Genomic DNA, 26024 nt, shown 5'->3' with positions numbered 1-26024 from the left:
AATGACAGCCTTACCACACTTGTAATGAAATATACTATTCCTTATATTTTTATCTAAATTAAATAAATTGGAAAAAAACTGAACATAGTTTGTTCATAGTTGATTCGATATTCAGCTCATTAATAACAAGTTTAAAATATTACGAAATTAATTTAAAAATTTAAAAAAAATTATATCATCAAATAGGCCATTTAACAAATCTAATACTATTAAACGATCAATTCTGGTATTAAAATTGTGTGTCTTGTACATGTAATCTGAATCTCGGAAACACCTCCAACGATTTTCATGAAGTTAGTATATGCACGGGATTTCGGGGGAGATAAATTGATATAGTTAGGATTCATTTTTAGAAAATGTAGTTTTATCCCTTTTTAGGCAATAAAAAAATGGCGACAATATTGTTAGAATACGAAGGTAAATGTCGCATTTGTCAATAAAGTTGTAATAGCTCAGGTTAGAAATCGGCCGGTCTGGATCGACCGAGTAAATCACGGTTCAAATCTCCATGTCTCCCGATCGGTTATTTTTTCCTTTTTCTTTCTAATTGCACTGATAAATTTTTTATTTAAATAACCATTTTATATTTTTTATTATTATGCCGGTAAAATCCAGATATATTATTGATATTTTATCAATATGTAATTCGTATTTAAATATAATTTCCAAAAAACACGATTTACTAAAAAATACCGAGCTAAGCTCTGTCATCCAGGTACTGAAGAATAAAACCTGAGAATACAACCGTGGTTATTAAAGAGGTTTGAAAATAGATTAAAACAACATATCATTGAAATTGATTTTTATTATTTTATATCACAAACAGTCTTGTGGCGTAACATGAATATCATTTGTCACACCAATATTAAAATCTCGCCTACAAACGCCAATCGTTGGCACAATGCTGAAAATCCCAGACCGTTGGAACACATATAAGCTTAGGCTTCATTATTGCTTTATAATAAGCGTAGAATAGACACTATATATATAATTTATATCATACATCATTTTAAACAAGTAGTTGTTCATATTAATTACAACGCTGCGAATGTACTATTTTAACAATTCAAATTAAACAAAGAAATGGCGTAAGTCAAATTTAAAACATTCTGACTTACTTAGCCAATATATATATAGAAAGTACTTGTTGTTGTTGAATATGAGACTTAATTCTTCAAATCTTATAAATGTATGTTCGCGATGTTATAAACAACGAAATATTCTGTCATTTTACTTATGGTATTGTATAGCATAGTAAAATTATAAGTAAAATGACTATCATACAATCACTAAATCGCTGTCGTCAGGATTCAGGCCTTAATATAAAACATATATATATATATATATATATATATATATATATATATATATATATATATATATATATATATATATATATATATATATATATATATGTATGTATAAATATAAATATGTGTGTGTGTGTGTGTGTGTGTGTGTGTGTGTGTGTGTGTCTGTGTGTATTTTATCGAAGTCATATTGATCATTTCGATACAAATTTATTTTGTTCCAACGTTCTTTACAAACAAAACAAAATCACATCACAACCGAGTCACGCACTTAAATTTACTTAATGATCACATATAAAATTAAAAAAGGGCAGTTTTCAAGCAAGTCGATTACTTACATATGAAAAAACATTATCTTAAAAAAAAACTATAATTATAGTATATTTTGATAGACTATCTACAATAATTTTATATATTTTTTTACAATATATCATGAAAGTTTATTAAGATACGTAATTTTTATATTAAGATGGATTTAAACGTACATATTTAAACGAAAGGTACGATTCCACGTTACTAAGTAGGCAGATAAGATACTGAAACGTAAATGAAAATAGGAGCAGCGATTTTTTAACGAATCACAGTTGTGTTGAATTACTTATTTCATTAGAAAGTTTTATATACTTTTTTTATTTGATTACATTTTTTTGAATTTTATTAAAGTAAATTATTTAGTGTTGCCACCTCAAAATGTCTGCTTGTATGAGTTAAATAATGATTAATTTTTCTAATAGTTTTACTTAATATTGCAGTATATTTTTAATTTTGAATTTAAAATAAAAATTGTTTGACTAGACTGTTGAGTCGAAAAAAGGGAGGGTTAAAACTTTAAAAAGAGTACTAACTACATCATAGAATAAGGGTACTCACAAGTTATGAACATTAGGTTATTGAATAATTTATTAACATATAATTTGTTTGTAATAAGATTTTTTTTTTTTTTGAAATTATTGAGATATAATAAATATTACTGAAATATAATTTCATTGAATTACTAAATAATTCATCTAAAATTAAAGTTATATTAGCAATAATTTTATGAATATTTTATAGTTTATTCAAATTATTTAGATATTAATGAAAAAATGTTTTAATTACAATTATTGACAGTAACTTGTAATACACGTGAATATTATCATACTTATATAGTCAAGGTAAAAGATAACTAAAATATACGACAAATAATAAAGATTATTATACGCCTTGACTGGTTTTATTAATAACGGCAGTTATTACTTACTTCTAATTTCAAATAGACACCGACGATTAGGTTTTTTCGAATCTCAAATTATTTTTAATCTGTCGTTTTATGTAAAAAAGAAACGAACAAAATTGTCTTGGGTCAACCGTATAACTTTTAAACACTTTATAAATTTGTTAAATAATTGATAGTGAATCAAAATATTGTTATTACAATATTCGAATTGTTTTAAGTAAGAAAGACTAGATTTTAGTGTTATATGTCATACCTCTTATTAACTCACATTAGTAACAAGGTAGCCTAAAAGATGTTTAAAATAATTCTTATAATCACATATATATATATATATATATATATATATATATATATATATATATATATATATATATATATACTGCTATCAGATACCTTTATCATAAGACTTGATATGAACACAACTTTGATATAACCGTCCGTTGCATTTAATATATGATACATATTCCTAATTTCTTTAAAGTCTAATTCCTATAATCGACATTTACATACAGTCGAAACAAAGACATACATAGACAAGTATAATACGATAAACATATAAGAGATAACTCATAAACTACTGGTCAGATCTCACGGTAAGAGATCAGATGAAACGGCTTTTTAATGAAAACAATCAGTCCCCTAAATACACAGGGCCGCCTATTTCCTACTAAAATATTCTATAACCTAAACTGCCGATAAAGATTTTTAATTTGCTAAGGCTGACATTTTTGCGACTACACGTATAATAATATAATAGTTATACTGGAGCTATTAAAAAGCACCATAGGGCACCAAATTCTTCAAAATCTAGGGCCGCCTTTCGAAGGCTAGGGCTAAAGACGGTACTAATCATTATTTTAATCTGTAGTACTTAAAGATATTTAAGTTTAGAAGCTGTTAATCTATCTTATTAACATGTAAACGGTAAAATTTATTGACAATTTTCATTTCTAAGTGAAAGACGACTGGAACAACATTAAGAGCCTGTTTCACAGGTTCTTGATAAGTCTCGGATAGTTAGAAGCACTAACAGATGAAAGCTCGGTATATGATGGGTTGCAATTTCTATTTGCAAACCATCCAACCAAAATTGTCAAATACTCATGGAAATAAAACAGACACTTAGGGGTGCTAATAAAAATCCTTATAAATAAATAAATAAATAGTTTGAAGATAAGGTGCATTAATAATATTATGACTACGATTTAAATCAAAAATTACTTACACATAAGTTTTGACAGAGCAAAATTGCTTGGCAGTAGTTATATAGTCGATACCATAGTTGCCCACGGTCTTCTACACAGTTCATGCAACAACAGTAGTGGGGGTACGTCGGCTTAATGATTGCACTTTTCTTTTCAATTTACGGCCGCCAGAGGCATGACGATAGATGGGTGTGTTGTGCAACGAAGAGAGACTATCAATCTGTCTCTTTTTCTATCACACGTCACGCATTGATGTTTTAAAATACAACCAATTACAATGGAGCGTCACTCAAACGACGTGCATAGTACGCACCACACACATCGACAGCAGTGACGTACAGTGGCGTTGACGCGAACAAAAAGTTATGACACTATCGTACTTATCTCTCAGCATTGAAATTGGGCTCCGTTGCATGACCTGTATATAAGACGAGTTGCCTTTGCGTTACATTTAAAAAATAGTAACCATACAACTATAAAAAATTTAACATTACATATTTTTTTAAAGATCGGAGTAAAAATTAAAAAAAAAAGAAATATATATATATATATATATATATATATATATATATATATATATATATATATATATATATATATATATATTAGAACTGACAAACTTTTAGCTTTGTAACTTTTCTTTATTTTATATATCGTCACAGTAGCAATTGAAATTTTGTTATTGGGTTGACTTTTAAAAGCCAAATCCTAAAAAGAAACTTAGTATGTTAAATTTAAGATAAGGACATATAAATTATTTTCCGTCAACTTTATCGTTTATCGAACAATATCGATATTTTTCTACTGTGACTATCATCAAAGCCTTAAATTATACTTGTAAACAATTCGGTAACGTTGAGCAAAGTTTATTTTTCATCAGCGTAAAGTCTGTTTAGCGTCATTTCCTTCTCTTACACATAACCCAATAAAATGTTTTAGAAAAGTTTATTAATACTTTTTATTTAATATCTTACAAAAAAATTATTTAAAACAATCGCTAAGTTTTACTAGGAATACTCATAACATAATCCATAATTCCACACATATTAATATGTTGTAATATGATGAACATAAATCATTTAAAATCGAAACTACAGAACTTAGAGAATATTACAGAATTTACAGAACTAATATTCTGTAGCATCCCATATATGTTCAATGTTTACTAAACAGTATTCAGTCTATCGTATTCGCTTTTTTGTAAATACATTAAATAAAACATAATTAAACTTGGAATACTATTCATCATCATCACTTCAGCCTATCGCAGTCCACTGCTGGATATAGGCCTCCACAAGTTCGCGCCAAAAAATGGCGTGAACTCATGTGTGTTGCCCATAGTCACCACGCTGGGCAGGCGGGTTGGTGACCGCAGGGCTGGCTTTGTCGCACCGAAGACGTCTTCGGCCTGTGTATGGAATACTATTATTTATATATAAAACGGGATATTTACTACATACATTGTATGTGCACCGTTGCCCGTGAACAAACCTCCAACTAATATTATAAATGCGAAAGATTGTTAGTATAGAAAAAAAACCTATGCTTTTAATTCTAACATGTTCACTGGATTGGAAATAACGAGTAAAACTCGCGAGGCGCAGTTAGTATAACATAAATTGTACATATCTCCCTTCATCTTTGTGTATGTAATATATTTTATGTTGTTTGCAAGGGGTTAGAAAGAATTCTGAACACATTTAAAACATCCTCAAAATTAATTGAGATAATTATGATTCTTTACCACACTTTTTCATCACCAACTCACATGACATTTGTCAAACAATTCGTATCAAATTGACGCAAAACTAAAGAGATCAATAATTTTTTGTAATGTTCCATCTACAAATTGTATTTGACTAACAATTTTATATATAGATGTTTCTCAAAATATATAATACTGACATTGAACAATTTCTTAATTTGATCCGTGTAATTATTTGTCATCGCTATTTTGTTTTGTTAATTTTTGTTTCGCCTTTTTTGACTTTTTTGTATACTATTTCATTTAATGAAGTTTGAAAAAAAAATTACTTTTATTCTAAATTTCCCTATATCTATACTAATATTATAAAGCTGCAGAGTTCGTTTGTTTGAATGCGCTGATTACAGGAACGACTACTTCAAAATGAAAATTTAATTTTGTATTAGATATCCCATTAACCGGGAAAGGCTTATATGGCTATATAATAATTTGATTGAAAAAAAAAAAAACGTTTAGTACGTTTTTTCTCTAATGAATACGACTGGAACCACGGAGAACAGCTAAAGCAAGTGATTTGTGAAATGTATCTTTAAAATTTTGTGACATTTTAGTGTCCATTGACAATTGTGTTGGATTCCTTGACGATGTTCAGCTGGTCCGAGTATTCTGTATACAGTCGCTGCCACTGTAGCTGCCTTACAAGTAGTGCAAGCATTTCTTCTAGAATCTCATGTTTCTTTATACCCTGGAATTAATATGATTTATGACTTAATTTATATAAAATAGTCGAGTTTGTAAGATTTTAAAATATAACTAGACAACCTAGGAGTAAACATGTGATTAATCAAAGTTGATTCTTAAGATGTCATTGTTATTTTAATGCAATTAATTTTATATATCCATAGATTATTGCAATAAAGATAATAAAAATATCTTCCTTTGAATAAATATTGTTTTTAATTTTATTTGTTATCACAGATATTTATAACCTATAATTTTGCAATAAGCTAGCGAAAAAATATAAAATTATTTGTACAGAATCATAAACAATTATTTTTTACTTTTTTGTAATAAAATTATATAAACAATTTTAATCAATTCCAATATTTCGTTACTTCTATCGCAGCATCGGTGGTTCAGTGGTAGAATGCTCGCCTGCCACGCGGGCGGCCCGGGTTCGATTCCCGGCCGATGCATTCTCATTTTTTAATTTTTTTTTTTTGTCAATTACCAATATCGTGTTCTGCCATTTTCTAGGTGTTGACGTGCAGTGACTCGGCCCGAGCATATCGTCCAAAATATTTCTTAACTGTTCTTCTGTTCCTGCAGAATTACAATGCTTTCATTACTAAAATTATGCTTTGTTATTTATTTCTATTTTTTATATAAAAAATAATAAAGAAAAATTCTATTAAATACAAAAATTAAAAAGTATTTATATACAGATTAGACACTATTAAATAAGTTGTACTAATAACCTACTGGAGTAAAAATTTAAATTAATAAATTTCAAAGATAAAATCAAAATCTAAAATAACTTCATTCAGATAGGCTTCAAAAGCACCTTCGAATCGGCATTTAACAAATTAAAATTTTTAGATAGTAGTAGATTCTGCAGAGAAGAATCGGCAAGAAACTCCGCAGTTACTCCTTTGAAAATAATATATAAACTGTTTTCGTACAAAATTAGTAATATCTTTCATGAAATTTAACGTTACTAAGTCTCCACACATGTAATCCCGCACCACATAATACGCTTTATCTATTAATTTATTTTTAATAAAAACTTGCATAATTCTTCATTTTAACCGTCGAATTCCACTGTATTTTTTGACATTTTTCTATTTGCAAAAATAATTGAATTTGCTCGCAAACGAAAAAAAACCGACTTCAATTACATCGACAACAATTCAATAGGTAGGTAGACGAAAATATAGTCAAGTAAATACGCATTATCAAAGATTACTCAAACAGTTGTTATCAAATCTCGATGAAATTTAAATGTGACCACAAGATAAAAATCAGCTTTCGATTAAATTAAAAATCATCAAAATCGGTACACCCAGTAACAAGTTATGCGGTATAATACAGCGTAGGTCGACGAAAAATAGTCAAGTAAAAACGCATTATTAGATTATAACTCGAAAAGTTGTTAGATCTCAAAAAAAATTAAGTGGGACCAAATGAAACACCACTTTTCGATTAAAATTTTTTTAATATGTACGATTTTATTTTTGTGTTACCCACAATTAGGAATTCTAAACATTTTTGAATATCAAAAATGTTTAGAAAAATGTTTAGGTTCGCTTAAACCGAAAGTAAAAATCATTTTATCAAAAATTTCGCTCTAGCGGGTACATCGTTCCATAGCTTAATTGGCTAGAGCTCAGTCGGAGACGCGGGTTCGAATCCCGCTGGAGCGGTCAATTTTTGATATGATATTCAAAAATGTTTAGAATTCCTAATTGTGGGTAACACAAAAATAAAATCGTACATATTAAAAATAGCATGGTGTCGTCTCCTGTCAAAGATTTTCATTGTAATATGAAACTTTGAATAGTTACGGGTCTCTGTAAAGAACTCACTATAGACGGCGCCACGGTTCGCTTAAGGACGCTATCACATTTTTCTACAAATATCAGTGTTTTTCACGTACCATTTTAATTAATTAGGAGTCACCCTGAGAGGATATCTTGGTTTCAAATGAAAGATAATATATTCATCTCCGAGTGAGACCATAAAAATTCTATAGCCCCATACAAACTTTTCACACAAATACAGTTTAACCATCACAGAAATCGCAAAAAATTAAAAAAAGACGGGTCTGACTTGGAACCATTATAGCCTAAATACACTGCACTAAGAAAAATAAATACACTAAGAAATTGTTGCTTATTTAGTCCTCTATGCGTAGCGCTAGATATTTTATATAAAAATAAATAATATTTCCATTTATGAGAAAAATAAGAAACGCTCTCAAATTTCTTCATACATTTTTTACAAGTGAACCATCGTCGTTCGTCATTCCGCGCCGAAACGCGCTCATGGAAGCACAGCTGTATCGCTTCAGCGCAAGTAATAATTACGTAAAAAATGAGTTTTTTGTGTGTACTGTGCTTGGACGAAATTGATACTTCACAATCGATTATCTTTGCTATGCATCTGGTTTATATATAATAATCAATAATAATAAGTAATCTTTGCAATTTGTCTTCCTTTCAACCGACTTCAAAAAAAGGAGGAGGTTACTCAATTCGACCGTATATATATATATATATTTTAATGTATGTTCGGAGATAACTTTTTCGTTTATGAACCGATTTTGATAATTCTTTTTTTGTTGGAAAGGAGATATCCCTAGTTTGGTACTATGATAAGGAAACTAGGATCTGATGATGGGATCCCAGAGAAATCGAGGGAAACTTTCAAAAATCGTACGGGTGACTAGTAAATTTAATCATGTTTTCATTAAGTACTATAAAGCACTACTATTTAATAAAGGTCTGGAGTCGATCTGATTGATGATGGAGAAGAAAGATAGTCGAGGGAACTCTTCAACAATTTATAGCAATTACCTGCTTTTTGATCTTAATTCGTTTCTATTGATGAGAACTTTGCACCTGTATTAGTTATAAGTGCCATTACAGTCTGATGATGGAGACAAAAGATAGTCGAGGGAACTCTTTAACGATTTATAGCAATTACCTGCTGTTTGAACTTAATTCGTTTCTATCGATGAGAACTTTGCACCTATATGAGTTACAAGTGCCATTACAGTCTGATGATGGAGACGAAAGATATTCGAGGAATTACCTGCTGTGTGGTCATCTGTGTCACAGGACCAGGTTTGATGATGGAGCCCATAAACACTCGAGGGAATTTCTCAACAATTTACAGCAGTTACCTTTTGCTGTTTGACGACCGCTTTGATATAATGGTGCATGTGCCGCGTCGGCGGCGCCTAAACACTGACGGTCGCGGGTTCAATTCCCGCTTGGAGTGGATATTTATGTTTATACAAATATTTATTTTCAGTCTAGTTGTTAATCCTTGTGGTTCTCCCAACCTAGCCTCGGAGAACACGCTAGGCTGTCAGTCCCGGTTGTTATTACGTGCACCTGATAGCGAACTTTACTCATAGTATGTCGACGCGTTAGCGCAGCGGTCACAGCACTGGCTGTTGCGCTGGCGTTAGTGGGTTCAATCTCCGCGCAGGACAGACATTTGTATTGGCCATATAAGATGTTTGTCATGATCTGGGTGTTTGTGCTTGTGTATTGTGTATGTTTCCGGACCCCCGACACAAGAGAAAAAGCATCCTTGTTAGGTCTACCCATCACTAAAAATTGTAAAATAAAATAATTTTTAACAAAAAAAAACCGACTTCTAACAGGAAACTAAAAAGTGAAAAATAAACTTACTTAGTACAAAGTAATTCGTATTTTGATTTAGTTAATCAGAAATGATTAAATAAATATTTTATAATATTGAAGAAGTTTCCTGTTTGAAGTCGGTTTTTTTTTTTGTTAAAAATTATTTTATTTTAAATTTACATTCATCATCATCATCATTGTTCCGTTTGCAGAGTTATAAAATAAATAAATTTCTAAAATAGAAGCAGCCTATGTTACTCCTTATTGCATAAGATATATCCCAGTGAAAGTACCGTCAAAATCGGTCCACCCGTTTCAGAGATTAGCCGGAACATACCGACAGACAGACAGACAAAAATTGGAAAAATGTTATTTTGTTATATGGACCGTGTATACATCCGTATGCATTTAGTAAAAAGCAGTATTTTAATATAACTAAAGGACACTCCAATTTTATTTATTTGTATAGATTGTTTACGTAAAATATGTTATGTTTATATTATTATAATGTTAAAACTATAATAATATAACTTAAAATTGTATGTGATTTTGAATTATAAAAATAAGCGTATTATTATCTATTATATTTTATTGTATAGTACGACGAACGAGTAGTAGATACCCTGACGCCTTAAGACATCGTCATAAACAGAATAGGGAAGAGGTTCCGTGAATAGTAGGTACTTAGTAACAGTTACCAAGTTCGACTTTAAACTTACAACTAAATTTACTAATCAATACCAGTAAAATTAAAAATTAATACTTTCAAGTACCAAGATTAGTTACGTCGGTACAAAATCGAGCAGATAGCGGTATCAATGTGTGCGTACGCGTAATGTTATTGTGTTGCGATTTAAATACCTAAACTTGAGCGAGTGAAAAATGTGATAGCGTCCTTAAACCGAAAGTAAAAATCATCATATCAAAAATTTCGCTCTAGCGGGTACATCGTTCCATAGCTTAATTGGCTAGAGCGCCGACACGGTCAGTCGGAGACGCGGGTTCGAATCCCGTTGGAGCGGTCAATTTTTGATATGATATTCAAAAATGTTTAAAATTTTTTTGTCGAAATCGGTCCACCCAGTCAAAAGTTCTGTAATAACATACATATAAAAAAACTAATACAGTTAATTGAGAACCTCCTCCTTTTTAAGAGTTTAAAAGTTATAGTTATTTAATTGAGGTGACACAGATCCTAACGGCCTATCTTCCTCCTGCTGTTAAAGTATAATCGTGACCTTTTTGCAGGATAACCTTATCCACAAGTGGTGATACAGGCCCTAAGGTCTTTTTTATAAGTCGATAAATGAATCACGAGCGAGCGTAACCCTCTTACGAGTAGACAAACTATTTTCTCAGTGTTTAGTTTATTTAATAATGTCAACATAATGTACAATCCTACAAATTAACTTTAAACTTATAAAACGAAAGTTTGTGAGGATGTATGTTTGTTACTCCTTCACGCAAAAACTACTGGACCGATTTCAATGAAACAGTACGTAGATAGCTGGAGATGTTTAATAACACAGGAGCTACTTTTAGTTCCAACATTCCCACGAAATTACGCAGGTAAAATCGCGTGTCACTGTTAGTAATAAAAAAATTAATAAAAATTCTAGTCTGTGACGAGAGTTCAAAGTGGAGTGCTAACTAAACGGGTAAATAGTATATGGCATATTGGCTCTGGTGTAGTGGTGCGTATAGTCACCTAAAACGGTATACGGGTTCGATTCCCACTCAGATTAGATATTTGAATGTGTACAAATATTTCTATCCGGTTTGGATGTCTGTCTTTGTGGGTCTCCCCACCGTGTCTCAGAGAGCACGTTAAGCCGTCGGTCCCGGTTGTTATCATAAATACCTGATAGCTGTACTGTTGTTATTTGTTACTAGTAGGGAACATATCCACCAACCCGCAGTGGAGTGGTGTGGTGGATTAAGTTCCAAACTGAAACATACTGAAAGAGGCCTATAATAATAATAACTATGCCCAGCATTGGCTATACAGGCTGAATGCATATTGGTGTTACCGTGCTGCAGCAGGTGTTCAAAGAGGGCTAGGAGCCAGTGTCTGTAGTCATTGGCGAGACGTAGGTGGAGACAGGCGGCCAGCTGGGCCTCCAGCCAGCTTCGGGCCGCGCCCCACTGGGACCGGGACCGGCTGTAACACCACAAGACGCGCTATTATATCTATATAGAAGCATAGATTTTGAAGTTAAACTTCTTTACGTACGCTCGATTTGGGGAATAAACTGGTGAATTCGTGACGAGAGGGTTACGAAATGTATGATACGGAGCGAACGGAAGTCGAACGGGAGATTTAAGGCAGTAAAGATAAAAAAAAGAGAGAGTTACGTTTTGTAAGATTTACTTCAATCATGTGGTTTAGAGCACGCTCGTTTTATTTTTTGTAATATAATACAGAACCGATGACGATGACTGATGATGACCGCTATGGTCTAGTGGTGCGAGTATTCTATTGGCGTCTATGTAGACGTCGGCGCGGTCGCGGGTTCGATTCCATTCCTACAAATATTTGTTTTTCAGTTTGTTCAACGTTTTTTGGTTGTCCTTGTGGCTCTCCCCGGCTTGCCACCGAGAGCACTTTAAGCTGTCGGTCCCGGTTGTCATCATACACAGCTGCCAGCGACCGTCGCCCAGAGTGGGCAATACATCCGTCGCCAGTGGCGCAGCGGGGGCGACCCCCCCACGGAGGCCCGCGGGGCAGCCCGCAGCAGCCCGCAGCAGCCCGCAGCAGCCCGCAGCAGCCCGGTACGTACGCGTGCGGCCGCAGCGCCGGCACGTGCGTGCGCGTGCGCGACGGTGCGCGCGCGCCCGCGCCGCCGCCCGCGCGCCGCAGCGGGTCGCCGGCGTCCGACCACACCACCCTGGCGACACACACGCGTCGTCAGCGAATAGCTCGAAAACAAACCACTTTATTTTAAACAATTTTTAATATCATATCAAAAATCGACCGTTTCAGCGGGGATCGCACCTGCATTTCCGACTGACCGTGTCGGTGCTCTAGCCAGTCGGTCGGTCGGAGTGTCGGTCGCTTAGACGGAATATAAAATCATCATATCAAAAATTTCGATCGAACGGTGACATCGTTCCATAGCTTAATTGGCTAGAACACCGACACGGTAAGTCAGAGATGCAGGTTCGATCTATATATATATAGGAGCGAACATATATATATATATATTTATATATGTATATATATATTTCGAGGATAACTCCGTCGTTTATGAACCGATTTTGATAATTCTTTTTTTGTTGGAAGGGAGATATCCTTAGTTTGGTACCATGATAAGGAAACCAGGATCTGATGATGAGATCCCAGAGAAATCGAGGCAAACTCTCGAAAATCCGCAAACTTTTTACTGGGTGTACCGATTTTAATGATTTTTAATTTAATCGAAAGCCGATGTTTATCATGGGGTCTCATGTTTATGATTACAACTTTTGGAGTAATCTTTGATAATGCGTATTTACTTGACTATCTTTTCGTCTACCTACGTTGTATTATTTGTCGATATAATTGAAGTCGGTTTTTCTTCGTTTGTGTGCAAACACAATTATTTCTTATAACAAACACACGGGATCGTCTGGTCCTATGTTAAACGATTTAATCCATAGAGTGAAAAAAATTAACAAACTAAGTGCTTAATTCGAAAAATATTTTAATTCAGCTACAGTCTAGAAAGTAGCACAAATACTTACCATGCGCATAACTTTTTGCAATAAATATAACTTTTTCCATTGCTGAGTGTGATCATAGGGTTGCCGTCTTCTAATAACGAACAGTTTGTTACTGTCACTGAAATTGATAAAATAAATATTATTAGCGTAAAATCCTATTTGTAAAGTAGGTATTAAATAATATGCTAAAAAGAAATTTAAACAACATATAAATATTTTTGAAGTATAACTTCTTTACGCGCGCTTGACTTGGGGAGTAAGCTGGTGAATGCGTGATAAGAGGATTATGAAGTGTGTAATCAGGCGAGACGAACGGAGCAACAGAGAAAGGTGCGGGCACACATTTTCTTTCTCTCCTTCTCTCATAGCAAGTCACGTTTCGTATATCTAAGACTACTCGGTACTATTACTCGGTTACTAAATCTTAGATAGATAGATAGATAGATAGATAGATAGATACTCTTTATTGTACAAACACAATAACATATTACAAATAAAAAAAAAAAACAGTGTACAAAGGCGGTCTTATCGCTAGAGTAGCGATCTCTTCCAGACAACCTTTGGGCATATAGGACACAGCGTAGTGAAAGCGGTAGGGAAGTGTACACAGAGAAGTGACAATTAGTGTAGTAAATCTTGTGGAATGTAAACAATATATTTCATATTTCAGTTACCACTAATAACGAAAATATGTAATTACGATAACAATGATAGTAAAAATTTTATTACAATTAATGAAATTCTGTAATAATCTTAGTAATAAGGTAAAATGAAATAATTGTATTCATGTTTATGATAGTAAAAGCCTTTTGTTAAACTTTATCTAATTTAACTTTAATAACCAATCTTGTAAAGATGCATATAGTATATCATTTTTCGAAAAATAAGGTCATAAAAATGTTTCACTTCATACGTGTGTACACTAGTACACGCACACATTTTTTTTTAAATTAGGAAACCTGTTTATTAAATAAAATTATAAGCTTAAAAACATCACATTTAAAGTTATTATTCCAAGCTATATGACAAGGGAGGGTGGGGAATTTACTTAGCATTAGGACACAGCATACTATAATTACAGAGGCATACATATTGACATCATACAAATTACGTTAAGACATTAATCAAAATAAGCTTACCCCCATGTGAGAGTAGATTCCTAAAAGACAACGGTCGAATGAGACAAGTGGCAGCCGATAGGTCCCATACAGCAATCTCTGCAGATATGGTGACCACCGTCAGGGTGTCACCAGATAAATACATTTTGGCCGCTTGGGCCGGTAGGGCTGTAATTATTAAGATTAGGTTAGTTTAAATTTATATGAAAAAACGGTTTCTTGTTCGTATATACATAATATTACACGTATGATTATTGAATGGATTCAAATATTGTGTTTGAAGAAGTTTGACAGTGGCGTAGGTAGTAAGGCCATGGCCCGGGCGGCATACAAAAGGGTGCATAGTGTAAAATTTCTGATGTGACAGTATAAGTAATATTAACTATATAAATAAATATAAAATTTTAGTGTAATTAAACTTAAGTACTACCTTAAGTATTTAAATATGAGTACTCGTAAGTACGTGTGTGGCTATGTTTATGAGTAGTATATATTTGTATGTGTGTATTTGCATACGTTCGTGCGTGCGTGCGTGCGTGTGTGTGTGTGTGTGTGTGTGTGTGTGTGTGTGTGTGTGTGTGTGCGCGGGTGTGTATGTGTGTGTGTGTGTGTGTGTGTGTGTGTGGGTGTGTGTTTGTGTGTGTGTGTGTGTATGCGTGTGTGTGTGTGTGTATGCGCGTGTGTGTTTGTGTGTGTGTGTGTGTATGCGTGTGTGTGTGTGTGTGTGTGTGTGTGTGTATGCGCGTGTGTCTGTGTATATGCGTTTGTGTGTATGCGTGTGTGTGTATGCGTGTGTGTGTGTATGCGTGGGTGTGTGTATGCGTCTGTGTGTGTGTGTGTGTGTGCGTGTGTGCTCACCGACGTGCGGGAAGGCGCGCACGGGCGCGGGCGCGAGGCGCCAGGCGTGCAGGCCGCCGTCCGCACACGACACGCACGCCCAGCGCGCGTGTCGTGTGTGTGTGTGTGTGCGTGTGTGCTCACCGACGTGCGGGAAGGCGCGCACGGGCGCGGGCGCGAGGCGCCAGGCGTGCAGGCCGCCGTCCGCACACGACACGCACGCCCAGCGCGCGTGTCGTGTGTGTGTGTGTGTGCGTGTGTGCTCACCGACGTGCGGGAAGGCGCGCACGGGCGCGGGCGCGAGGCGCCAGGCGTGCAGGCCGCCGTCCGCACACGACACGCACGCCCAGCGCGCGTGTCGTGTGTGTGTGTGTGTGCGTGTGTGCTCACCGACGTGCGGGAAGGCGCGCACGGGCGCGGGCGCGAGGCGCCAGGCGTGCAGGCCGCCGTCCGCACACGACACGCACGCCCAGCGCGCGTGTCGTGTGCCTGTGTGTGTGTGTGTGCGTGTGTGCTCACCGACGTGCGGGAAGGCGCGCACGGGCGCGGGCGCGAGGCGCCAGGCGTGCAGGCCGCCGTCCGCACACGACACGCACGCCCAGCGCGCGTGTCGTGTGTGTGTGTGTGTGCGTGTGTGCTCACCGACGTGCGGGAAGGCGCGCACGGGCGCGGGCGCGAGGCGCCAGGCGTGCAGGCCGCCGTCCGCACACGACACGCACGCCCAGCGCGCGTGTCGTGTGTGTGTGTGTGTGCGTGTGTGCTCACCGACGTGCGGGAAGGCGCGCACGGGCGCGGGCGCGAGGCGCCAGGCGTGCAGGCCGCCGTCCGCACACGACACGCACGCCCAGCGCGCGTGTCGTGTGTGTGTGTGTGTGCGTGTGTGCTCACCGACGTGCGGGAAGGCGCGCACGGGCGCGGGCGCGAGGCGCCAGGCGTGCAGGCCGCCGTCCGCACACGACACGCACGCCCAGCGCGCGTGTCGTGTGCCTGTGTGTGTGTGTGTGCGTGTGTGCTCACCGACGTGCGGGAAGGCGCGCACGGGCGCGGGCGCGAGGCGCCAGGCGTGCAGGCCGCCGTCCGCACACGACACGCACGCCCAGCGCGCGTGTCGGGTGCCTGTGTGTGTGTGTGTGCGTGTGTGCTCACCGACGTGCGGGAAGGCGCGCACGGGCGCGGGCGCGAGGCGCCAGGCGTGCAGGCCGCCGTCCGCACACGACACGCACGCCCAGCGCGCGTGTCGTGTGTGTGTGTGTGTGCGTGTGTGCTCACCGACGTGCGGGAAGGCGCGCACGGGCGCGGGCGCGAGGCGCCAGGCGTGCAGGCCGCCGTCCGCACACGACACGCACGCCCAGCGCGCGTGTCGTGTGTGTGTGTGTGTGCGTGTGTGCTCACCGACGTGCGGGAAGGCGCGCACGGGCGCGGGCGCGAGGCGCCAGGCGTGCAGGCCGCCGTCCGCACACGACACGCACGCCCAGCGCGCGTGTCGTGTGTGTGTGTGTGTGCGTGTGTGCTCACCGACGTGCGGGAAGGCGCGCACGGGCGCGGGCGCGAGGCGCCAGGCGTGCAGGCCGCCGTCCGCACACGACACGCACGCCCAGCGCGCGTGTCGTGTGCCTGTGTGTGTGTGTGTGCGTGTGTGCTCACCGACGTGCGGGAAGGCGCGCACGGGCGCGGGCGCGAGGCGCCAGGCGTGCAGGCCGCCGTCCGCACACGACACGCACGCCCAGCGCGCGTGTCGTGTGTGTGTGTGTGTGCGTGTGTGCTCACCGACGTGCGGGAAGGCGCGCACGGGCGCGGGCGCGAGGCGCCAGGCGTGCAGGCCGCCGTCCGCACACGACACGCACGCCCAGCGCGCGTGTCGTGTGCCTGTGTGTGTGTGTGTGCGTGTGTGCTCACCGACGTGCGGGAAGGCGCGCACGGGCGCGGGCGCGAGGCGCCAGGCGTGCAGGCCGCCGTCCGCACACGACACGCACGCCCAGCGCGCGTGTCGTGTGTGTGTGTGTGTGCGTGTGTGCTCACCGACGTGCGGGAAGGCGCGCACGGGCGCGGGCGCGAGGCGCCAGGCGTGCAGGCCGCCGTCCGCACACGACACGCACGCCCAGCGCGCGTCGCACGCGATGCACGATACGGGCGAACCTGTGACGTGAAGGTTTTTTATATTTACCAACGTTGTCGATGTCTCGGATTTCAATATTTAGTACATATTGATGACTTTAATCTACTTCATCATCATCATCATTTTAGCCTATTGCAGTCCACTGCTGGACATAATCCTCCACAAGTTCGCGCCAAATATGGAGTGAACTCATGTGTGTTGCCCATAGTCACCACGCTGGGCAGGCGGGTTGGTGACCGCAGAGTTGGCTTTGTCGCACCGAAGACGCTGCTGCCCGTCTTCGGCCTGTGCATTTTAAAGCAGCCATCCAGCATTGGATGGTTAACCCGCCATCGTTCGGCTTTTTCAGTTCCAAGGTGGTAGTAGAACTGTGTTATCTCTTAGCCGTATTTAATCTATTTAATTAGCTTTAGTTTTTATAAGATAATTAATTTGTCCCAAAAATTATCATTACTAACTTTTTTTTTTTTGAACTGCTTACAATTTTAAAAAAAATCTAATATAATATTTAATTATTTTTTAAAAATGTATAAAATATGAAACAACTATTTCGCAGTTTATTAAGTTTTTTATAAGCCCGACGTTTCGGATACTTTATAGCAATCATGGTCACGGGACGACGCGATAAAATCCGAACAAGTTGTTTCATGGTAACGATTGAAATTTGAGTAAACAGTAGCTCACAATATGTATAAAATATGGTAAAATATTTGTAGGTTTTAACAATCCCTACCTAGATAAGTGTCCCAGATGGGGTCGTTCGAAGCGGAGTTGTTCGGTATGAGTTCGAGTCTCGACAGTGTTCCGTAGTATGTATTGCAGGCCCTATTCAAGACCTGAAAATATAAAAGGAAACATATTAAACAAAATATTTTGAAAATTAAACGTATAAGTAGTATAATAATATGAGTATAAGCTAAAGACGATAGTGACATGCCTGTAATCTCAAGGCCCCCGCAGCGCGTACCACAGGCCCGGCGGTGCCGAGCGCGGGGGCAGGCAGTGCGGGGGGCGCGTGGTCCCCGGTGGGGCCCGCTGGGGCAGTAGACGGGGCCCCCGGTGGGGGCGAGGGACACATCCTCTTAGCATGTAACTCGTCTGCACGCGGCCCCGGCAGAGACGCAGCCGTACGCTTGCGCAGGCGTTGACCAGGTTCGAGACCACTGCAGGAAAGAAACTATATATTGGTAGGTACTTTCAAGTTGGTATAATATACAAATATAAACATAAAAGTTCTCACCCGCCAGTCTTCGCAGGGATGGTAGCGTGGTTACTAACATTGGGGTGTATTATAATATCATCTCGTCGCTCTACACGAATACGCGACTTGCCTTGTGAAGATGTACTGAAACAGTTCTCTGTAGCCGGCTGGGATCCTAGTGATTCGCTGCGAACAAAATTATCAATTATACATAACTAGAGGATTACATCAATAGCCATAAGTTCACCCATTGTACTTCATAATATATAACTTCTTTCTTCTTCTATCTTTAAGCTTTATTTGAATGCATCTCTGGTGTAGAATACAGTTTCAAATAATAATAGTAACATTTTTGAACTAATACGAAGACAAACAACACTTCAGCATGATTATACATTATAGTTACTATGTATGTATATTTCTAAATTAAACTTCATGTGATATACAATATTGTCGTATAGAATAGTTTTATTTCGATAACACTCTCAAGGTTACAGATGTGGCCGTTCTGCTGTAGTTTATGAGTGTAAGGTGCAAATTACGAATTTTGTGAGTGTACATAAAATATGTGTGAGTATAGTCTACGTGTGTAGAGCACGAACACAACGAACACGTGGACAGAATTTTTTTTATTCCTGGTGTAACAAGCGACCGCTACGGTAACCATTTACCATCAGGTAGGTCGCATGCTTGTTTGCACGTCGTTGTATATTTAAAAAAAAAAAAAAAAACGAGTGTGCCTTAGACCACTCAATTGAAGTGAAACTTCTTAAGCTCCTACAGTAATATACGAAACGTAACTCTCTCTTTCTATCTTCACTAATTTATATTTCAATCTCAACTTCCGTTCGCCTCGTCCGATTACACTTCGTCACGCTTTCGTCATGCATTCACCAGCTTACTCCCCAAGCCTTCCCAACTTCAAGGAGGTTTTACTTAAAAAAAAAAAAAAAAAAAAACAGGCACTGGAGTATTCATTATGGGTGTAAGATGCAATGTATTACTTGGCATCAGCGCTTGTGAGTGGGATGAAGACGGGCGTGATGCGACGTTTGCCATCCGATGTCCGAGTCTCTATCTGCCGGTCGACAGGTCGCAAAGGCGGCAGCGGGGACGGCTGAGTGCCAAAATGCTGTTGTTGTTTCTGCTGTTGCTGTTCACCTTGCTGAAAAATGTCGACAAATGTTCTTTGAGACTTTGCTGCTACTACATTCATTCTGCCTCAAGGAGAGTCAAATATTATAGTTATTTGGTATTTTTTCGCAGAAAACCTGAATAGGTGAGTAATACTTAAAAAGAACAACTGTTGCTACTCGCTTTGCTGAATATTTATATATGTTTTTTGGGACTCTGCTGCTATTAAACTTATTCCATCTTAACCAGAGTTAAATATGGTTAATTGAATATTTTTTTGTTGAAAGGATTACTCGTAGTGTAGTATATATATATATATAAAATTGATTGCGGAAATTTTACTGTTTAAAACTGTAGCTCAAAAAACATAGAGCTGTTACTTCGTGACTAAACAAATTAAATTATATGTTCCGATATTTTATATAGAGACAACTTTTTTTCATACAACTAGGTCGGCAAATAAGCGTACGGTTCACCTGATGGTAAGCGAATACCTTAGCCTTAGACGCCTACAGCACAAGAAGCATCGCAAACGCGTTGCCGACCCTACTTCCGAACCTTCCCTAGAGCTCTGTGTGTATACCTGTGACTTTTCGCTTTTAGGCGTACTTTCCTCTTTAGGCGGTTCTTTCTTAGCGTCTTGCCGCTCCCGAGCCAAAAGTATCTCCGGACACTCCACAAGTAGGTTGGAGGTAAAATCACCTCCGGGCTCATTGATCAAACACTTGCCATATATCTTTTCGTAGAAGGTGTTCTGTAAAAATTTTATATTTAAATATTTAAAGTGAATTAAAAGTAAAAATATTGGTTACAATGTTGGAACAAAATTTGTATTTTAAGTAGGTATTTATTATTTTGTAAAACCAAATATTTCTTTTTTTTCTACATATTATCAGTTACAAAAATACAACATGTTACATTAATTTCAACATAAGGTCATAACATAAAATTCAAGATATTCCTTTTATTTTTTATAATTAAATTTAAACCTATTTAAACATTATGTAATAACTAAACATTGTGTATTACCTTCTCTTCAAGCGTAAGCGGTGTACCAATCTCTTTATTAGTGAACTGCATACACACGACCGTGCCGTCTTTACTGCACGCTAAAAGTTTCAGACCTAAAAGGTTAAGAAAATTGTAAGTTTTAGAAGTTCAAAAAAGTATTAAAAGAATATTCATACTTTATAATCTAATACTTTCTTTTATATACAATCTAAAGAGAATTTTGCAAAACAAAAGATTAACTCACATAAAAATAATGTCAAATAACTATATAGGCTACGTCTGTCTGGCCACTTACGCCAAACTTACCCATTTTCTAATTGTAAATTACTTTAATTTAAGGGACGTGCCAGAAAAATTTTGATTCGAAAATCGTGATTGTTCCATCTATATTTGCAAGCTCACTTAATTGATTTAGACAATTATGTCTAACAGCCATGGTATCTTCTATAGATAAGACTGCCTATACTGTTTTATGTCTAACAGTCACGGTATCTTCTATAGATAAAACTGCCTATACTGCTTTATGTCTAACAGCCACGGAATCTTCTATAGATAAAACTGCCTATATTGCTTTATGTCTAACAGCCACGGAATCTTCTATAGATAAAACTGCCTATACTGCTTTATGTCTAACAGCCATGATATCTTCTATACATAAAACTGCCTATACTGCTTTATGTCTAACAGCCACGGTATCTTCTATAGATAAAACTGCCTATACTGCTTTATGTCTAACAGCCATGGTATCTTCTATAGATAAAACTGCCTATACTGCTTTATGTCTAACAATCACGGTATCTTCTATAGATAAAACCGCCTATACTGTTTTATGTCTAACAGTCACGGTACCTTCTATAGATAAAACTGCCTATACTGCTTTATGTCTAACAGCCACGGTATCTTCTATAGATAAAACTGCCTATACTGCTTTATGTCTAAGAGCCACGGTATCTTTGTCGATAAAACTGCGTGTATTCACCGTCGGAGCTCCAGGAGATATCGAGCACGCTGTCGCTGAAGAGCTCGTGCACGACGACCAGCGGGCGCTTGAGCGATGTGAGCCAGATGGACAGCGAGCGGTCGCGCGAGCCCACCGCCGCGCAGCAGCACTTCTTGCCCTTCTTCACGAAGATGTTGCTGTTGAAGCGCTGCCACACACACTTGCTTATTTATTCAGAGACCAAGGAAACTACACTACACTTAAATAAATTACATTATAGGCGAATACAACTACATTATACTCAATGTGTGACAATGAACTCTAGACAACTATATACAAATTCAAACCCAAAACAATAAAAAAAGAATGACAACAACGAATATTTAGACAGAGATTAGACTTCATTTTCTCTGGGCATTTTAGTTAACATTTTTTTTTTCTGAATATTTACACTGTCTTATAGTATAGTGTTTAAAAATTATGTTAATTTTTTAAATTTTCTTTAATCAAATTTTCTTTAAGTTTATTTCTCACTAAAGTCACTCCCCCCCCGTTGACGTAGGTTAAGCCCCCTTACCCCTCCCCAGTTAATCAGTCAACAGTAGAGGCGACTCACAGTGCAGGTGACGGCCTTGCGGTGGCCCACGAAGTCCTTGTCGCAGCGCCAGCTGTCGCGCTCCACTACCTGCGCGGTTGGCCCGCCACCATTCATGGCGTGCGCGGACAGCACGTACTGCCCATCTGGAGACCACGACAGGCGCAGCACGTGCGTCGTGCCTTTCAACCAAACAGATTAATAATAATTTATTTAATAGTTATTATTGGTTATAAGCTTTTTATATTTCTTATTGTGTCTACATATAGTTTAGTTTGAACTAACATGAAATTATAACAATTGATATAGCTCACCTCCACACTCTTCAAAAGATTCAGTAATGACAGTCTGAGACGCCCAATCAGCTGTTTTCCAAACTCTTAGAGATTTATCATCCGATTGGGATGCTAAGTATTTTCCCACCTGTAACATTATACACATAATTATGTATATTGAGAACTCTATAATTATTAACACTTGAAAGTATTACAATTAGTGTAAGCTATATTTAAATTTAAATATAAAAAGTAATGATAAAAAAAAATGTACATAAATGCTAATTATCCTCGTAAATATGAATAATAAACATCATTATTTTATTATTATCATTAATCATTACTTATATAAATTATTTAACTTACTGGGTCCCAAGCAACACCCTTCACTAAACCAGTATGACCATTTAACACGCACACCATTTCAGGGAACTTCTCGGCATTCCAAATAATGATTGTATTGTCAACGCTGCAACTTGCCAGCCACTTGTCTAGCGGTGACCACGCCAAATCCAGGACATCACCTGATAATGATTATAATTATATAAATGTATAAATTTCTATTTCTTCAATATTTTATACTTGAACAATATTTTTAATTTATAAGAATAAATTAATAATAAAATAATCTAAGTCATATTACAACTATGTATGACAGGTAACACAACATTACAAATAGTAAATTTTAATAGCTTGTAACAATAAAAAATTGAAACAAACACATACATTTATATTACAATAGGAAAAAATTTGTAAATGAGATTTCCATTTAATAATAAACAAAAGGAGAAGAAATCTACTACAACAAAAATGTAACCAACAATGTACTATCAGGAAATTATGCTATTTTTTATTTATTTAAATTCTAAATAAATCAATAAGGTTAATTGAAGATGTAACTGACCAGCATGTCCCCTTAGCGTTTTCAAACACCTCCAAGTTTCAGCCTTGTGTTTTCCAATAGTCCCTGCAGCCATACTCAAACCCCATACCATCACCAAACTGTCATCACCGCAAGATGCCAAGTACTGACCGCTGTTACTCCATCGTACACAATTTACACACGCTGAAAGATTACATAGCAACTTTAAAACAAAAATTGAAAAAAGAATAAAATAAAAATGTATACAATTTTAAAAATCAACTTTCCATGTAAGATACGTAGGAAAGTTAAAAGGTTACTTTTATGCACAATTTTTTTTTACTTTAGAAGAAGTTAATTTTCTGAATCAAAACGATCATATTATTATTTCCATTGGTTTATAAGACAGTTGCTGTTTGTCTTAAGCTCTATACATAATATACATAAATAAAGTATGTACAAAGCATTCTAACCTAAGTGGTTATCCATTTGACATAACATTTTAGGCACATTTGGGTCATCTTCGGCTTCTTTAAACAAAACTGGGTTTAAGTTCCAGACCACGACTCTTCCTGAGTCTTCTCCTTGCCCTCCGGTCGCAAACCGCTTGCCTGTTGGATGTATATCCACAGAAAATATTGGCTTCTCTGAAAGTAATTAGAATACAATTAACAAAAGAACTTCAATTATACCATCATTATTTTACGTAACTTACCATCATGATTGACCCAACTGGGTTTATAAAGCTTCATTTATAAATAATTGAAGATAAATTTACCGAAAATAACAACTAATTTGTTTATTTTCACCTGAATTTTATAATTGACAATGACATTTATTTTACATCCCGAGTCTCGGCGATAAAAGTTCAAGAACTTTATAAAAGTCTTACTGTACAATTTTGAAGTATATTTTTTTGTATTCCTAAAAATTAGCGTTAAGATGTAGTTTAATATTTAATAAGAGGTAAAATAAAACTTCCAATAGAAAATACGAATTTTATTTCATATTTTGATTTTCGACCGTCTTAAAAAAAAAAAAAATGCAGAAGTTCTCAATTCGATTGTATTTTTTGTGTGTTATCTCAGAAGTCAGAACTTCTTACTTGACGAACCATTTCTAAATATATTAGTCTGGGACTGGGTTTTTAGTGAAAATGTAATTACATCCAACATTAATGAACGCATAGATAAGTATAATATGGTGCACAAATGAACGCACAGAAGAAATTGACACTGTCGTCTGTCACACTGTTTTATAACCTTACTTTTTGTGTCATATCACAAATTTGGTAAAAGGTGTATGTTAATACTATCGAAAATAATTAATAATTAATCGAATAAAACTCGAAAAAAAATTTACAAGAATCAAAATCGGCATGAGAGGAGCAGAAACGTATATATCAATTCGATTTTTAACCCTACTGGGCCACTTCTCCATCATTCTAACATTGTTATGGGAGAACAACGAGAATCTTCATCGTTGCTTTCTGACACCAAACCAATACCCACAGATGACCGTTCAGACAATTCGAAGTCGGTAAGTAAATTTATGTGTATAATAATGCTTGTTTCATTCATTGCATTTTTCTCTCATACTTTTAAATTTGTCGCTTTGGTTGTAAACTTTATTCGCTGTAAACTCTGATAACTTAAAAAATAAATAAATGTTATGTATGATATCGTTGGAAATTGTGCAAAAACGTGAATATACTATATGTAAATTGTGCATATCTGCACAGTCTGCACTACTTGTAGGGGAATGTTGTAAGTGTAATCCCTCCAAGACCAAAGTAGCCTAGTAAGATGAGGCAAAGCCTCTAAAAAAATCTTGCTATACTTGTGGTGAAGCAGTAGGTACTGCTAGGCACTTATTGGTAGGTTTGTAAGGTGCTGCTTAATATATGCTTGATGTTTATTACTCACATTGACATGATAGAGTACTTGAAGTCATACGTGAAGCAGTAAGTCTTTCAGTAGCTAAAGCTTAGCCAAAGATTTGACCACTAATAAATGACAAATTAACTTTATAAAGGCAGGCACAACTGACAACTCTAAAAGGAAGCCTTTCTCAATCATAGGTACCGCACCTGATTAAACTATTTTAATGGATGCATATGAAAAGCACTATAAAATCCTAGAGGATGTATATAGTTCTCTTTTCTAGACACATTAAACATATAATACTACTACTAGTAGAGCTCACTGTACCGTGAGCAACCAACATTCTTAAAGACCACACAATAAAATTAAATAATTATTATGATCTAACAAACAAACTTAACTAAAATGGTTATGTGGTTAATTTATATGCGATAGAAGTAGGAACGAGAGGTATACCAGCAAAATCTCTCTATAATCTTCTGAAAGACCTTGACCTGTTGAGAACTGCAGTAAGTTCTATTTTAGAACGAGTGTTTGAGGC

The 26024-nt window shown here is 37.3% G+C and overlaps 1 protein-coding gene and 1 non-coding gene across 2 annotated transcripts; one reads left to right on the top strand and one right to left on the bottom strand.

The window, feature by feature from the left end:
• Nucleotides 1–5947: 5947 nt before the first annotated feature.
• On the bottom strand, nt 5948–24424 carry LOC123653680 (protein HIRA homolog). The gene is made up of 20 exons (XM_045589672.1): nt 24316–24424; nt 24074–24247; nt 23643–23804; nt 23105–23262; nt 22778–22886; nt 22485–22645; nt 21908–22076; nt 20947–21041; nt 20468–20671; nt 19788–19900; nt 18823–18969; nt 18520–18745; nt 18316–18418; nt 17486–17602; nt 14651–14797; nt 13533–13629; nt 12641–12697; nt 11840–11970; nt 6668–6759; nt 5948–6181 (listed from the first exon to the last, which is right to left on the bottom strand). Exons 1-20 carry the CDS (start codon nt 24350–24352, stop codon nt 6044–6046), a joined length of 2637 nt encoding a protein of 878 aa, XP_045445628.1. The 5' UTR covers nt 24353–24424; the 3' UTR covers nt 5948–6043.
• On the top strand, nt 6562–6632 carry Trnag-gcc. The gene has a single exon. It is a non-coding gene; the product is annotated as a tRNA-Gly (tRNA).
• Nucleotides 24425–26024: the final 1600 nt, after the last annotated feature.

This window comes from Melitaea cinxia, chromosome 5 (assembly GCF_905220565.1).
Source record: "Melitaea cinxia chromosome 5, ilMelCinx1.1, whole genome shotgun sequence".
Taxonomy (NCBI): Eukaryota; Metazoa; Arthropoda; class Insecta; order Lepidoptera; family Nymphalidae; genus Melitaea; species Melitaea cinxia.
The sequence above is the reverse complement of the archived record's forward strand: the minus strand, read 5'-3'. Positions and strand labels throughout refer to the sequence as shown.

Excerpts from the sequence above, each read along its gene's own strand:
- LOC123653680 (XM_045589672.1), bottom strand. The coding sequence starts at position 24,352 with ATGAAGCTTTATAAACCCAGTTGGGTCAATCATGATG. Across the intron at positions 24,248-24,315 it reads CAGTTGGGTCAATCATGATG|AGAAGCCAATATTTTCTGTG; the intron begins GTAAGTTACGTA and ends AATTACTTTCAG. Across the intron at positions 18,970-19,787 it reads CTCACAAGCGCTGATGCCAA|CGAATCACTAGGATCCCAGC; the intron begins GTAATACATTGC and ends TTTTGTTCGCAG.